At 53.4% G+C, this 16868-nt stretch overlaps 1 protein-coding gene across 1 annotated transcript in view; it reads left to right on the top strand.

Moving 5' to 3' along the window:
• The first annotated feature begins 5135 nt into the window (after nucleotides 1-5135).
• The window catches only part of CORO1C (coronin 1C), a 43212-nt gene continuing 31479 nt past the window's right edge, over nucleotides 5136-16868 (top strand). Inside the window, exons 1-2 of the mRNA XM_019538826.1 lie at nucleotides 5136-5221; nucleotides 9304-9503. Coding sequence (XP_019394371.1) covers nucleotides 5218-5221; nucleotides 9304-9503 — 204 coding nt within the window. The 5' untranslated portion in view covers nucleotides 5136-5217. The remainder of the gene's footprint in view (nucleotides 5222-9303; nucleotides 9504-16868) is intronic.

The following is a 16868-nucleotide window of genomic DNA, read 5'->3' as shown; positions in this document are numbered from 1 at the left end:
CAGCAGGCACTGGGGGGTCCCTGTTCCCCCGAGCTCCCCCAGGAGTGACCAGGAATAACGGCCACAAGCTGGCAGAGGGGAGATCCAGACTAGACATCAGGAGGCGACTTCACGGTCAGGGCGGCTAGGGTCTGGGACCAGCTTCCAAGGGAAGTGGTGCTGGCTCCTACCCTGGGGGCTTTAAGAGGAGGCTGGACGAACACCTTGCTGGGGTCATTTGACCCCTGTGCTCTTCCCTGCCATGGCAGGGGTCGGATTCGATCTGCTCAGGTCCCTTCCGACCCGACCAACTATGAAACTATGAAAGAACTGGCCTTTTCAGAATTGATTAAAAAAGCTAGGAACATTGTTATCGATCTTATTTCTGTGTGTCTGCGTGTTAGCACTTGCATTTTGATCCAGATATGACCTGACAGCATCCCTTCACATTTGAGGCTGCATACCCAAACAGAAGCTATTTCTTTCTCATTACCGACAAAATCGCCAAACACTTTGCTGGGGGAGGGATTATGTGTGGTGGTGTAATCTCCCACTGAGCTGCAATGAGGAAATGGGTACATGCTTCCGGTTGCATATTTTGGCCATTTTGAATGCAAGGTTAAGGATTTTGCAGAATGATCGCAGGTCTTTGCTCTTTGCCTTCCAGCTCCAGGCTCTGTCTGTATCTTCCAGCCCGCCGTATTTAATGGCTTTCTGTGCATTCATCGCTATGGTAGTAGGCAAATGACATGGATTGAATGTGGCCGGACAATGCTGTCTTTTCTGGTTAATGATCTTAAATAGCCCTTGATAGACACGGCCTGCCGAGGGCCAGCATTATGTCAGCAAGGTGTAGGTAGGCTCTGTAGTGCTGCTAACCACAGGCTCTCCCAAGGAAATTAATTGCACAGCCAGAAACCCTCCAGTGGAAATGCCCAGCATGCGGTAGCAAAGGCCTGTTCGCGGCAGCGCTCGAGATCTCTGCTTCAGTGCAGCATACCTCGAGCGGTCTCTAAGGAAACCACCCAGGCCCTGCTACCATACGTATGAGAGTTAAGTAATACTGTACGGCACTTTCTTCATCCGCAGCTCCCCAGATGCCTACGGGAGCAGGGAGCAGAGTGGTACTAAGCAGATTAAAACCCACGCTGGGTGGATGGGTGGGATTCCTCTATCCTGGAGCGCACCTGCCTTTCTAACCCAGCTGTGGGTATCTCATGGAAAAAGTGCGGTCTTTGAAATGCAGGATTGGGTGTTGGGGTGTTTCCCCTGTCATTCCTGCTTCTGCTTTTCTTGCGCAAGCTTGGATGGATCGCAGAACCGTCAGCCTGTGCCCCGTCTGCGAGACGGGAACGGCCGAGTCCAGTGAGGTTTATCTGCTTGCGAAGCACTTTGCACTGCTTCAGCTCCTTCCAGCCGAGGAGCTGGGAGCGTGCGCTGTGGATGTACTGGGTGCTGCGCAGCTAAACGGCTTAGGAAGGGCTGTCCCAAAGCAGGCCCACCCTGCGTTTGCTGCTGGAAGGCAGTGCTGGCTATCTTTTCCCCCCCTGCCCATGTTCAAGGGGAAAGCTCATATTGAAGAAACACCGGGCAGCTCAAGCCTTGATAAAACCCACTGCCACTTAAAGGATGCAGCGGTGGGAAGGTGCATCCCTCTCCCGGATCCTGAATGAGGGTGCAGTGCTGCTCCATTTCTCTGACTGGCTTTCAGCACAGGGATCGATAGTCCTTGTTAAGGGTCTAACGTTCCCCATCTATCTTCCGATGCAGGCCTCATCTTGCTTTGAGAGTGACGACTGGCCTTAGCCTCCTGCAGGCAGCGAGCTGGCTGCTTTGGGATGGATTGTGCAATGTGTGCTCAGCTACAGGAGGTCTGTCCCTGCCTCCACCAGTTATGCCAGCCTCTTCTGCCACTCTGCGCCTCCCCAAACTGTCCCACAAAGCTGTTGGCATCCTTTACACCTCTCTTAAAGCCCACTGGTGGAAGTCCTCCCTGCTAAATAGCTGGGCAGAAGGGTGACTGGGCATCACATTAAAGTCAGTGTTTCTGTGATTTAAAAACTCCAGTGCGTGTGTATGGATGTATGCACACAGGCACAGATGTGTGCACATGTCTATATTGTGCCGCGCACCAAAGAAGACTTAATGTGGTTGCAATGTCAAGCCCCAAAGCTGGAAACGTGCCAGCATTAAGGTTGGTGCAGCAACCTTTTGTCAGCCCCCTGGCATGATACAACCATGCTTTTTCATCCCCCAAACTCCCGTCTTGCTCAGGCTGGATTGCACTGGCTATAATCCCTGGGTGCAGTTCTTGTGTCTGATTGTACAGGAGGAGGTCAGCCTAGATGATTGCGGCAGTTTTTCTTGCCTTAAACCCTAAACAGTTCCCTTATCCTCAGTGCTCAGCATGTGGCTCTAGGCTGTGTTTGCTGCTTGCTAGTGCAACTCCACACTGAAGACCACATTATTCACTTTCTTGTGAGTTTTGCTACAGTGCTGGTTGCTCGTAGGATCCGAGAGCATCCCATATATCGATGGATTCATCTGCCTGGCATCCCTTTCCAACAAAGGTGTTAGTGCTTGTGTTTTGCACTAAAGCACAGCGTGCTTAATTTTTGGTGCATGCTTGGTCTTAGGACTTTGCAAGAACTTTGCTAGGCTTTCCCTGAGCTCGGCTGCAGCTCAGCACGTTTGCTTGTTAGACCTCAGAAAAAAGAGGAACACCCCGAGAGCAGCCTGCTTGCGCAAAGCCTGAGTGAAGGGACTTGGCATCGAGGCTGGAACCTACAGTCCCTTGCTAACTGAGCTGCGGGAGGAACTGACGGCAGTAGTAGGTTGTCAGCCTTAGCACGGACTGATTTGTTGTCAGTGGGTATCGCTGGTATTTGTCGGCAGTAGAGAACCGATGAGAGTCAAGGAGCTTGAACTCCATTTCTGTCTCTAGAAGGCTACAGCCTTCTCTCCATGTTTCTCCCCTCCATCCCCAAATTTTACCCTTTCTGCCCCCTCCCCTTCAAGTTATTGCTGACCCCAGACCCATCTCTTCCCCGCTCCTCATCCCAGCACATCAGGCAGACTCTCAACCCGGTCTCCATCCTGCTGCTTCTGTGCCCAGCCATTCCCAGTCTCCTTCTGTCCCCTGCCCGCTCCCCTCGCTATCCCAACTCCTTGTCCGATCTAATGTGTCCCAGCGGCCCCCGGTTGCCCCTTGTCTACGTTTCCCATTTCCAGTCTAACCCCCCACTCCTCGGGTCCAGCTCAGCATCCTCATCTGTCCTTTGCACCCTGATTCTTCATCAGCTCTGCTTCCTGTCCCCCGCTGGTCCTCAAGCCCTTGTTTTCCACGCTTGATGGAGACACCTGGCATGGAAAACTTCATCCCAAACCACTGAGAGTCGCCCAGGTATAAGCAGGACCACAGGATCTTACTGCTTGAAGCGTTGGGTAGCCTCAATAGCAGATGGTGCTTGACACTATATCCGATGGTCTCTCTGCTTCCTAATTTTCATACGTTTCTTGTCATCTTTTGTGGTAAGGAAGGACTGGGTCTAACTCTGCAAAGATCCGGCACTGGAGGTTTCGTCCATAAAACATTTCACTGAAGGAGGGGAGGAAAAACCCCAAACCTCACCTTCTCTCCTTTGCATCGGTGGTGCCAGCCTTATGCAAGAGATCCTGCAACACTGCTCTTCTCTCCCGTTGGCTTTTGAATGGCATTTTCTTCTTCGTTTTTTTTTTTTCTTTCCCGGCCTCTGGCTTGCCTCAGTGTTTTAAATCGGCCATTTGTTTGGTGCGCCTTTCTCTCCAAAGGGCCCGTGTCCACATGGGCTGAGCAGGATTTTGCCGTTAGTGAGGGTTTTCCTGTCCGTGTTCCCTCACAGGATGTGTTTCCTTTTGCAGAAAGCCGGCTGAAAACCCTCCAAGCCGCAGGCATACATCTGTTGGGCTCTTTAGACAGATAAGTCCTTCATAAACAGGAAAAGGGGCAACCCCGGGGACACACCGATGGCGAACGGGCTTCGTTTTGGAGCCGAGGGGTCTACGTGACCCCTGGACACGGCCGTGAGAGCTGCTTTGGGGGCCTTAGCTTTAAAAAGCTGAAGGCTGCCCATCCTGGTGTGCATTGTAAGATGCTCTATATTATAAAGCAGTACTTTTTTGCATTGAATTTTCAAGCAAAATTAACCTGCCCCACCCAAGCCCTGCAGCTGGGAATGATGGTGTTTAACCCTCTTTAATTGTACTTTCTCGAGGCAGATATCCCCTGGTGAAGGGAGCACACCTCGATCTCCCCTTGCTGCTCCTTTGATCGCAGGCACAGCGCTGCTAACGAGTCCCCTCCGGCGAAGACCTCCGTGGCTCTTGGGCAGCACGTTACAGCATCTTTCCTCCAGCGAGAGCATTGCCCGACTGTTGCAGCCGCTTCTGGCCCAACGGAGAAACAAAGGGCGTCTTCACGATACTCTCTTTCTCGCTCTCACCCGTTAAGGAATTCACCAAATTAGTCATTCACCAGGGGTCCCCTGTCATTAGCTTGAATTAGCCAGGTCCCGCTCCACTTTGCATATATGATAAAGGGCTGAATCGGGCTATTCAGGCACCAGCCCTGGAGGTGCGAAGAAAGATCCCTTTGGCCAGGGAGTGTAACTTGAGGCTTTTTCTTTTGCCGGTCGTCCTCTCTTTCTGCAACCGAAATCACCCTGGTAAGAGAACCAGGGGCGCCCGGACTGCAGCTGTCATTTTTCTTGTTCAGTCGCAGGGGGAAGGGGAGCTTTGCTGCTGTTGGGTATGGAGAAACGAATTGCCTGCTCAGTCTTCCTGGGCTTGCAGCAGGGTGGAGACCTCTTTTTGGGATCAAGCTTAACCCTCTCTCTTTTTTTTTTTTTAATTTTTCACCTGTTCACTTTCTCTGGTGCACCCAAGGATCCACAGCAGCTGCTTTTCCCTGCCTTGGGCCTGCACGCTTTCTCCTCCTCTTTGGAAAGCAGCCAGATCAAAATGGCTGTGAACCAAAGCCAAGAATCACTCCCTTTGCTATGGAAATGAGGGCTCCACGAGACTGTTCGGTGCGCGTTCATCATAGACGGTTCCTGTTGAGAAGGATGCATTTTGGGTGAAGTGGGGGGAGGGAAGGGAAGGGGAGGTGGGCACTGTGGCAAAGGTGTGCGTTTGAGCCGAACGCGCCTGAACGAAGACATTGGATTCAGCAGCCTGGAGTCCTTTTGCACTGGTGAAACGATGGGTAATTTTTTTAAAACCCCTTTGTCTTGATGAAAAGGAGGGAAATTGGGTGGCATCCTTTCACCATGGGGAGAAGGGAGTTTCTTAGCGGGTGGGAGAAGGGCAGGGGGGTATCAGGCCAGCGTGCTGGAGAACGGATGCTCAGGTGGAGAAAAGTGGGGTTGCTGCCTGAGCTGTAATGATAACGTCTCTGTTCCCAGGCTCCGAGCGGACACATTGCAGAACTGCGCACACAGCATGTGGAGCTGGGGCTGTCCGGGGTTGGGACTGCCTGAGCACAGGCTAAAAACTGGCTTTACCTTGGCTAAAGCCTTTGATTGAAGCTTTGGCAAGCAGCGAGGTTGACGAGGGCAGAGAGCGGGGCAATTGTGGGCTTGCAAAGTCCTTGTGAAAATGTATCGCCTTGCACCACTGATCCGCTTGCCCGTCTCGCCCTGTACGGGAACCACTTCTGACTCACTCCTGCAGAGATCCTGGGAGGTGTGTCGCCAGGTAGGCTGGAGCAGTGCCAAGCATGAGTGCTTGCTGTTCTGCCTGGATATTGCAACACGCGGTGCCTTCTGAGCACACCCCTCCCCGACTTCGCCCAGCTTGTGGATTTGCTTCGTTCTTAGGCATGTTGTTTGTTAGTGGCCTGGCTAGCTGGGAAACGATTTGGCAGCGGAGAGGAGGAGGCTTCGTCAGCCTCAGAGCAGCTGGTTAGAAAGAATCCAAGGAGCAGGATACGGCTCTGTACTACAGCATTGCCAGGTCGTCATCTTTACGATGCATTTTAACTGAAGCTCAAGCCTCTAGGTGCCCTTGCTCAGGGTGTGTTTTCTGTCCTTTGCTTATGGGACGGAGAGGCTAAGTAACTTGCTAGAGGTTACTCTGTCGGTTGGTAGCAACGGTGGGATTGCAACTGGGGTCTCCCGAAGCAGCCCCATGCACAAAGCATTCAGCACGTGCCTCTGAATCGCGGCAGTTGAATTTTGCAGGGCGTTTCTCCCAAGGGTAAGAGCAACGTCCTGGTGCACTTCCACCTTGAGTCATTACCGTATTTACCCGAATCTAAGCTGACTTCAAATTTAAGACGACCCCTGCCCATCCCCCCCATAATTATGTTCTAGACCTGCAAAATTGTTATAATGTTTCATGTCTCAAATCTAATTATTGCAGGGTCATCTTAAATAAGTAGTTGAGTAGTTGTGGTATTTCACCCAAGAGGCTAGTCTGGAAGCCTACCAGGTGGAAGCGACTGTGTACGTGGATGTGCGATTATATATTTATAAAAATAAAACTTGAACTGCTTCATTGGGGCTGCTCCGCAGAGTTTAGTGTGACCACTTACATTGCTGCAATAAACTGTGAACATGATAAATTATCAGTGTTTGTGGGTGACTTGAGGCTTTCCTGCTAATATGCTAATCTGGGCAGAAGAGAAGTTGCTGCTACCGGCCTTGTGATGGTGTAATGTCAAACTTGTGTCGGGTTTTTATTTTGCAATAGCTTCCTCTTTGCTCTAAATTATGTGCAGTAACAAATGGTTTGTGCATTCATTTTCAGCTGGAGTAATTCCAGTTAGTAATTTTCAGTTTGTAAATCCCAAGAAGAAACGCCCAAGGATGCTAATTCTTAGCTTTTTCTCATAGCACTTTTCAGCCCTCGGTTTCCAGTTGCCTGCAAAATTTACAGCTGTTTTCTTTTAAGCTACAGGAGTTCTTAATAAAGCGCCATTTGTGGCACTTCTGTAGCTTAAAAGCAGCTAACTCATTTGGAGAAATGTAGCAGGTCCCTGCCAGAAACGGTCCGTCTCTAATCCTCTGTGTGCATAGGTAAGGCCCTTTGTATTGCCTTAAATAATCACTTGGGATTTCTGGCTGAGTAGCAGAGACTTGAGAATAGGCAAACTGCAGCGGAGGCGGTAGGTGGGTTGTGCTCTCGGACAGAGAAAAGACCCTGGGAAGCCGAGCTGTCAGTGTGCCAGGTCATCCCTCGTGTCCTTTCGGGGAGAGGGAAAGCCAAACTATTTGGGCAGCTACACGATGATCTTGGTGGAAGCTGAAATCACAGTAATGAGAATTTTTTTTAAAAGCAACTGTCTAGACCGGATGGCTGAAAAGACTTGGACTGAAATAGAGAGCCGTTTACCTCCAGGTCACTGGCATGAACTTGGTTCGGGTCATCAGTGGCTGAAAGTCATTACCATCCGACAGCTGCTTGGCCTGCATGAAAGCAGTTGGTGGTCTCTGCTCTGCTCTGAGATGGACAGATGTCCACCTTGCAGACATCGCCAGCCTCACTGGCACATTTCTTATCAGGCTTTGCATAGAAACCCGGGAGTGACTGGGCCCCTCAGATACAGCAGCTTGGGGGAAACCGGGGCTGCTGCCTTCCTGTCTTCAGGCTGTGCTGTCCAGGGCTCTGCCCTGCAGCTTTTATACCAACATTACAGGCTCCTTCGAACATCGCGTTATGGTCTGTATCCTCTGCAGATTTTAAAACTGGGGGCAAGCTGGCCCTGGGTCTGCTGTGCTCGTAATCTTTAGTGCTTCGGCATTCAACAGGAACGCTACGGGTGTTGGAATTGTGCAGGAAAGAAATACACTGTCGAGAATATTTCCTGTTTTCCATGGAAATTGGAGGCGTCTCATTATATAATTGACTGACTAGTAAAGCTGCAAGACACTTAGCAAACTTTTTTTTTCTTCCTTTTTTCCAATGGTGTATCTACTGCATGATTGCTTGGCCAGTTCTGTTGGGAGCTTTCTTCCAGAAGCATGACTCGTTAACTATTTAGTGCGCAGACGTGACAAAGTAGGTCCTTTTTAAACCTACCTGGAGGTGCGTTTGCACGCAGGTGCGCGACAGCGAGTCTTGCATCTTTTCTGATTGCAGAGAGGTTGTGTGCACACGTACGTTGGCACCTGCCAGACCTCTCTGGGGTATGCAGAGCTTTTCAGACCTTCACTTCCCTTTCAAAAGGTCAGAGCCCAGGTGAATTTCCCTGTCCTTTTTGCTGAGTTAGGAACTTATGGGCTGGCAAGCTTATGGCCGGACCCTTAATTTCTGTTGTTGCAGAGGTGGGGCACTTCAGAAGCTATGTGGAGGCCCTGCCTTCCCTATGAAGGCACAAACTGTGATAGAGAGAATATACAGTGGGGGAAATCCGTTGCTGTTTTCAGATGAAGGGTCCAGAAGTTGCAAATGCGGAAAAATAAGACAGTCTCCCTTTTCCCTTGAGAGCTGACTGTTCTTGGAAACTTTGCCTTCCCAGCAGGGGGTGGGGAGCTGGATTTTTCCGTGGCGGTCGACTTCCCTCTGAAGTCGACTGACACGGGACCCAGGTCCTGCTGAAAAAGTATTTTCTCAAGAGGAGGAGCAATGCAGATGCACTCAGAGACAGCTTGAGCCAGTAGCTTGTTTCCATTACTCCTCCCTGCTTAAGAAGCTAATTTTATTATTTTTAATGAGATTTTGGAGGCCGACTAAAGAACGGGAAGCTAGCTAGCATGCAGAACCACTTCACAGGAATACCACTTTCTCAGAGCTCGCAGTTGAGCAACAGCTCCTGGACCCTGTCTGACTTGAAAGCCGAATATGTTCAATCTGAAAACCAGGCAGTTTCCCCCATTTCTTTACCCTCCGCAAGCCATTTTCAAACATGGGCATTTTTTCCTTGGAAGGGCATGCTGAGCTGGGTGCTGCTCTTGTGGTACTAAAATGGACACGATGACAATGGGTGGAGTGGGGGAGAAGGTAGTCTGCGGAAAATGAGTCTTGCGGTTTTTGGTGTGGACCGTGGCATGTCTTGAAAGCATCTGGTAGTGCTGGACACGACTGCGTGGATTTGAAGCCTTATATAGAGTTTTAAATCCATCTGCAGTTAGCGTGGTTTGAAGTATAAGTGGGTAGAGCATGAACATATGTAAGGAGAGGAGGGATAAGCGAGAGCCGCTGCATCTCCTGCAGCGCGTGGGGCTTGGCTGGTGTTCTTGGGTGGGAGCAAGGATAGCCAGAGGGATGGCTTGTAGAAGGAAAAGACTGGTCCATGTGCACTCCGCAGGCCTAGTCCTTCTGACCTTCTTGCTCTTTCCCCTGCAGACACCATGAGGCGAGTGGTACGACAGAGCAAATTTCGGCACGTGTTTGGCCAAGCCGTGAAAAATGACCAGTGTTACGACGACATCCGGGTTTCCCGCGTCACCTGGGATAGCTCTTTCTGCGCGGTCAACCCCAAGTTCGTGGCGCTCATCGTCGAAGCCAGCGGCGGCGGAGCCTTCCTGGTGCTGCCCCTGCACAAGGTCAGTGGAGCGGGAAGGGGCCGGCTGGGGTCGTCTCAGCCTCGTTTATGGATGGGACAGGGCTAGAGGAACCCCTGCTGCTTCACAGCTGGGTTGTGAGTGGCAAATGCTAGGTGGAGTCGAGCATGCCTCTGGAATCGCTCCAGTGCTGCCTTTAAATAGAACGCAGTACGAGAGCGGCTCGTTTCGCTAATTTGGACCAGCTCTGCATGGAAAAAGCTCCTAATTAGAATGATGTGCTCCCTGTTCGCAAGAGCAGCGGTTCGTCTTTTTGCACTGACAGGCTTGAGCTTTCCAAGCCATCCCCTGGTACCCTGCCGGCCCCGAGTGCTTTGTCCCATTCAGACTGCCTGCGTCTGACTAGCTCCCGGGGGGGGTGGCAAGGACAAGAATCGATGCCGAGGGAGCGGAGGCTGTAGGATTGCCGGAGGCCCCGTCACCACTGCCGGCAGGAGAGTTTCAGCCTCCAGTCTGGCCCTTGAGGTGAGATGGTTTAGTTGGAGATGGTCTGTGGGTCCCGTCTCACCGGTGCAGGTACAGTACCAAAATAATGTGTGTGAGCAGACGGGTCCTGCAGCTCTTTTGCAACTCTCCTGCTTTTCCCTCAGAGCGTGTGAGAGTGCCTGTGCAGGCTCTCTTGCTGCCCCGCAACGAGGGTCTGTCTGTCCTCTATGCCAGGCATGCGGTTCGGTGAGGCTGTCCCTACCCATCTGATGGGGAGGCATGCTTTGATATCCTTGGCCAGGCACGAGGCAGCGCTATCGTAATAACTGCCTGTCTAGGCAGTCCACTCATTCCTGTCTTAGGCCTTGCATTCGTCTTATTTATGTAACCCCATAAAGTCGTACAGCCTCTTTCTATAGAAAGGCTTAGTCTGCATCCAGAGGAAATGCAGGCACAAGAACGCAAAGGGAGATTGTAGCTGGGAGGCATCATAACAATCTTTGCAATTATGGCATGGAAACATATGACGCTTGTCTCAGAGGCAGTAAATTGAAGTTCGTTCCCCAGGCATCTCTTTAAAGGCTCACAAAATATCTCTGGGTTTTTTTTTTATTTTTTTCTCTTGCCTGAGAGGTGGGGGGGGGGAAAGCATTCAGCTCTTTCCTTTTGATGTCTTGACTTTTTATCACAGCCAGTTGATAAGTCTCACAATACCAATTACAGCTCTTTGAAAGGAGTTTAGACAACTCGATCCGTTTGTGTGATATCTGTTTAAAGAAAAAGTGGTGGGGAGGTTGGGAAAAAAAGCCCTGAATACATAGCTTGGCTCCAGTGACTCTCGTTTCTCTTAGAAAGAGACTCTACTATTTTGGAAGAAGGCTAAGATTATAATCTCACAGGAGAATATGTTGTTCCAGGATGACTGAGCATCTGAGGGCCCGGAACAGAATGAGAATATCCTGGTCTCCAAGAGGGCGTATGGGAGGGAGAGTGGAGAGGTTAGCAGGGGGTTATCTCTCTAAAATTATACCTCTAGCTCCAGGCAGATATTTGAAAGAGCAATAGAGGTGGCTGCAGCCGATCCAAGTCCTGCGGTCCGTCTGGCTACTGCCGCTTGTCAGAACCTAATGGCTGATGCAAGGATTTCCGTGCTTACAGAGGGACTGGCCATGTCAGCAGTTAGTGGTTGGCTTATACCACAAAGCAAGAGAGTTTTTTAGTCTTTCTGAAAACAAAGCGGTGTAGGGTGTGCGTGTGTGTGTACAGTCCTTGGGCAATCCTGTGCTGCAAGGGCAGCAGTGCCTGGAAGCGGAGACTTCCATCTGCGAGCTGTATGTCATGTAGGACTTGCCACATTTGCCTTTCCAGTATTATAAAAAAAGTAATAATTAGGGTTTGAAGGGGTCTCAGGAAGTCCCTTCTAGTCCAGTTTCACAGGCCGTTCTGCAGTTTCTGTACTATGAACGCTGTAACACCTGGGTGCTTCTGTACCTCTGCTGCAACCTTCGTTGGTTTTTTGGGGGGGGTTGCATTTATGTCTCTATCATGACCCTCCTTTTGCTTCCTCTGATCTAATGGCTCCACCGTCTTCAGCCTCTTCTCTCGCGTCAGTCCTGGCTTCTCATAGTTTTCTTTGCCCGTTTCTGGGACTCCACCTCTTTGGCACATCTCTGGGGGAGGGTCACCGGAGTCGCACGGGTTGTCCAGGCGGAGGGTCCATCGTTGGTACCCAGGGCTGGAACTGATATCTTGGGTCGTGAAATCCCATCCCCCGTTATCCCGGGCAGCACGTGGTAGAATCCCTCTCATAAAAAAAAAATCAAGCTGTGTCTTGAAACTTGTTGGGTTTATTGCCTCTGCTGTGACTGGCAGGATGTCCCAGAACTTCTCCCCTCCTGGGTAGAAGCCCTCTTACAGTCTCCATGCTAAATTTATTCCTGGCCAGTTTCTGCCCAAACGTTTGTTCATGTGCCAGGGCCGCCCTTTGCCTCAGATAGCCTGTCTCCTCATGTACTTCGAGAGCAATCCTATCCCCTCCAGCCTTTGTTCTGCTGCTCTAAACAAGCTGTGTCCTCTCAGGAAGTTGGCACTCCGCTCTCCAGGTCGTCCTCGTAGCCCTTTCTCTGCTCCTGTCCCGGCTTGAATTCGCTTTTCCTGTGCCGGGTGCTCCAGGGGAGCTCTCACCGGCGCCTTGGGCGGTTGCATCCGCGCTCGCCTGTCTGCTAGAAACACCTCCCTGGTGCATCCTTTTCCCTGGCGTTAATAGCTTTGTCCATTCATTGCTTGTCCACTGATGCACCCAGGTGTGTCTTCGGTCTCCGTCATTCCCTCCTGGAGATGGATGGTTGAAGCTCTCCCCAGTGACCTTCCTGCAGCCTGGCACGTCAGATGACTACGTACGCAGCCCTATTTGCCCTTTTAGCCAGCTCCATCCCTTTGCTGGTTCCATGCATTTGCCTCGCGACCTCTCTAATATCCGCTCTTTTCTTCTTTCCACATCCTAATGTCTCATTTTCCTGAGTGCCGCGGCCTGCTGAACAGGGGGCTTCATGAAGCTGTTCACAGCAGCCTTGCAGTCATATCCTAGCTGTCCTGTTCGCTTCCAAGCTGGATAAATTTAAATGTCGCTGTTCTAACAAGTCAGACTGGGAAGCAGCCCTTGGTGCAATTCCAGGGAGCCGGGGACAGCCGAGAGCACCCCTGTCTCAATGTCATTGCACCGTAACAGTTCGGATTCAGCACTTAGCACGCAGGCCGCTGTGCAGTTCTTTTCACGTTGCTTGACTCTCAGACAGGGTTAGGTTGTATAATTTGGAAAGGAAGCAGAGCTGAGTTCCCTACATTTGTGTTTTCCTTTGCATTTCCTGAGTTTAGTTAGGGAGGTCGTGTCCCCCCCCACCCCCCATGGTGGGGTCAGTATTTGGCTCTACTTGAGTGGTTACCTGCAGCTGAATGTGGACATTAGCACAATGGTCAGGGTGGAGGGCGAAAGCATGTTTGGAGCTGAGGCCTGGGTGGTTGGCTGGGAGGGCAGGACCTTGCTTTATCAAGGCATCTTTCTAGCAGTGGCATAGAGGAAGGGAAGGGGTTTGGGTCTCCTCCTCCGTCCCGCAGCATTTCTGTAGGTTGCTCTCGCCTGACGGGCTGCATGAAAGAGCTGAGCTGCTGCAAGCAGGCGCTGTTTTTCTCTGATTCAGAAGTGAGCAGGTTTCCGGCCCCTCCTCTCCCTCTGGGGCTCTGAATAGTTTGGAGCAAAGCTGCCTCCACACCTCCCTGTGTGTGGAAGGTAGCTTGGGAGGCCGACGCCAAGCTGACTCACCCAGGCCAGGCTGGGAGAGCTCGACTCTGGCAGCACCACGTGGAAGGCACCGCTGCCCCTGCATGCGTCGTTTCGGTTTACACTAGCTTCTCCAGGATCTGGATTGTGCTGGCTACCACCAGCACAGGGCTCTCGCTGCCTGGCTTTAATCCTTGCTTTTCCAGGCAGGGGCCGAGGACTGAGGTCTCTGTGCACAAGCACACCAACTAGCACACCTGAGCAAGTGGAGGAAGAGTGTCACTAGGGAAGAGGCTGGGCTGGAGAGGGATGTGGCTGAGGAAGAGCTTCACCCACACACTTGCAGCCGGACGCGTGCAGCTATGTTTGAGCAAGGTGTTTTAGAGATGTTTCTGCTATTCTTTGCCTTTTAAGGGTTGTGCCAAGCTACCTAGGTGGAATATTCTCCCAATTTGGTCCCGTGGATGTGTTTCTCTCTCTGACTTCTGACAAAATCACCTTTGCAAGCCCATTTCAAATTTTTTGAGTCTTCTGACTTCTGCTCTGGGGATGGGGAGCAGAGAAGCCTGCAAAACGCCTCTCTGCCAGCCTTTTGGGTTTGGGTAGAGCTCGTTCAGGGCATTCAGGGCCAAAGCTAGATGCCAGCACCTCATCCGAAGAGCCAGTCTCATGCGCTGGGGGATGCGTGGGAGCATGAATCGTCCCTGGTGGAAGAGCAGGTGCTGATTTGGTTTTGGCTATAGGGGGTGGGAAGGATGGAAGATCTAAGCAGCCCCACGTGTAGCTTTTCTGCTTATGACTAGACGCAAGGATTTTGCCCTTAGAAACTAGTTCTCTGTTCCTTTAGCTGCCCCTGCTGGCAGACGGCTGCGGGATGGGCTCTCGCGTCCTCGTGAGGTTGGACGCATGTCTCTGGCACCCGTGCCTCCGTCTGCAGCAGGTGGGACCTCACCTGAAAAGGCTCAGAGTGGGACGATAACGATTCACCTGCTCCAGGTGCCTTAGGTCAAATCCTTGTGGGGTCAGCTCTGTCTGCTGGCTTTCTGGGCTGAACGCGGATTTGAACTGCTCCGGTGCGCTCGGTTTGGTCGGAAAGGGCCCTGATGCTCTTTGCAAGAGATGGGGCTCGCTCCAGCAGGCACGGGCTTTGCCCTGGCCCTTGTGTGCCAGCCGCGGCTTCCTTGCCGGCGTCTGCGGCCAGGTAGGAAGCCGCACACTTTGGGTCTGCAATGCAGGTCCTTTGCATCCCCTCCCCACACTCGGGGGTATGAGCCCTGTCCTTTGCACAGGTGTAACATGGACGGAGGGGGGAGGAAAGCGAGCGGCAGGTGCTGAGTGACAGCTTCCTTGCAACGGCAGCCTGGCAGCGGGGCAGCCTCCGTGCCACGGGAAGCGCCGGCGTACGGCTTTTCCCATATTCCCAAATAAAATGAGTCACTAGGGGTACGGAGCCGGGGCCGGGAGACCCCTGCAGCTTCCCTGGGTGGGGTGGGGCTGGTTTGCAGCGATGCCTCGGCGGATGGATGCCAGGGCCGGGTCCCGGAGCTGGCGAGCCGTGCGCTTCGTGCAGCGCCCTGCCTCCGCCGCTGATGTGTCTAAGGGCAGCTGGCACGGCAGGGCTCCGACAGTGGTTTTTACCTTATATGGGCATTCCAGCTCTTTGGGCTGTCAGATGTCCCGAATCGTTTCCACCCTCGCCTTTGATTGGCTGGCCCCGGGAGCGCGGTGGGAGAGGGTGCAGGCGGGGAGCAGCCCCCCTGAGTTCGCTCTTGTCTGAGCTGCCGGGGTGCTCCCCGGGCTGCTGCCAGCCTGGCGGGGGGCGGGGGTTTGTCCCCAGCCCGCCTGAGAGCCCGATGGTGGGGAAGGGGCGAGGGAGGGAGTCCCTGTCTCCGCAGCGTCGCAGGGAGGGATGGAGCCGAAGGCTGGGACTGCAGAGAGAGAAAGCGGCTCGGGATTGCAGCCTCCCCGTCCTCCCTTCCTTTGCGCTTGAATTACGCCCAGCTGGCTTAAACCCCAGGGGTGCCCGGAGTGGGGGCTGGGCTGCCGGTGTCACCCCGTCCCCGGGGCCCCGAGGGGAGGGGTGACGGGGTTCCCGTCGGTGACAGCTGAGCGAAACCCCCAGTTTCCGTCTTTATTTAAACCAGCTGGCGGGAGGCGCAGCGGCTTGCCTGCCAGCCCCGGGGGGGGGTGGAGACCGTCCTGAGGGCCCCCTCCGGCTGCCGAGCGGGTGGAGGTGCGCGGAAACCAGAGGCCTCGCAGTCTGGCCGCGCTCACGCGGTCCTCCAAGCAAAGCAGATCCCGGCGCAGGGCTGGGAGTGGGAGCCGCGCCGGCGATGCTTGCCGTGCTGGCTGGCCCTCGAAACGCTTTGTCTGGGTTTCCTGTCCTCCCGCGCACGCGCAGAGTCCTCTGGCCGGGTTTCGCCGGTCCCAGCTCTGCAGAGAGCGTGGGGCAGCCTTCTCCATCCCCCCTTAGATGGGGAGCCTTGCCCCTTGCCTCGGTCTTCAGAGGAGAGCGCTCCCCTGCCCTGAACTGCCCGCAGCTCCCTGCAGACGAGGCTGAGGCCCTGGTTTGTGTGGCTGATGGCAGGGAAGCCACGGAGCCGGCTCTTCTTCCTCTCCCTGCAATCCTCCTTAGGCGCTGCTTTCCCCAGAGCGCGCCAGCGTGGGGGATGCTGCTGCTGGCTGTCCCCACTGTCCTCGTCCCAAGAGCAAAGCGCAGCCAGAGGTGATCACCCTTCAAACACGAAACCTCCTCGCTGTGCAATACTTTGATTTGATTCTCTTACCCTGGGCATCACCTTGGGTGTGCGGGAGCGGACCCTCCCGTGCAGCTGAACTTCCCTGATCTTTATTGCACGACACCTACTCGGAGCATCGTTCAGAGCGCTCTCCCTTGCCGTGGGCCCAGTGCTGCCGGGGTGAGATGCAGGGCTGTGCCCGCCGCCCTGCTTCCTCGCAGCCTTCCCCAGGTCCCGCGCGGCTGGCGCAGGCCGGCGGGTTCTTCCAGGCAGCGTGTGCTGGTCACCCACTGCCACGGGGGATCGGCTGGACCTTGGACTCGGGACCCTTTTTGCGTCTCCAGCCCGAGTGCCTCGCCTGGCTCCCGAATGGATGCAGTGGAAGCTGAACAAGAGTGAGATTTGCCTGCTTCTGTCTCTGGGGAGGAAAAGGATGATCTGGGAAATGGCCATCTGATCTTGACAGATGGCCCCTGCTCTACAGCGGGGTGGAAACCTCCTGCGTTTCCTGCTGTAGTGTGGGCCGTGATGTGCGCAGCTCTGGGCTTGGCACGCCGTCTTGGGATGTTTTCAGTCCGTGCATCTAACAAAGGGATCGGACAGACATCGCCTCTTCCCAGCTCTCCCAAACCTTTACAAAGGGGAGCGGTCGCAAAAGGGTCTCTTCCCTTCCCTTCAGCTGATCTCTCCTAAGAAGGGAGGCTGCAGTCACCCTAAGTAAAGTCTTTGAGAGAGGCGTCTGCTGGCGGTTCCTTGTGCACGTGACCGAGGGCTCGCTTTTATTAGCATTGTCCTTTACGTGCTTGGCTGCTCGGGCTGGCTTTAAACGTGTGGCATTTCCCTGGAAACCCCGAGCAGGCGAGGGCCGCCGGAGGCAGCGAACGTGTGGTAGGTGAACGCGCACCC

Source organism: Crocodylus porosus, unplaced genomic scaffold (assembly GCF_001723895.1).
Source record: "Crocodylus porosus isolate Cpor-Errol unplaced genomic scaffold, CroPor_comp1, whole genome shotgun sequence".
NCBI lineage: Eukaryota > Metazoa > Chordata > Crocodylia > Crocodylidae > Crocodylus > Crocodylus porosus.
Note: the sequence above shows the minus strand (reverse complement) of the source record. Positions and strands in the feature narration are given on the sequence as shown.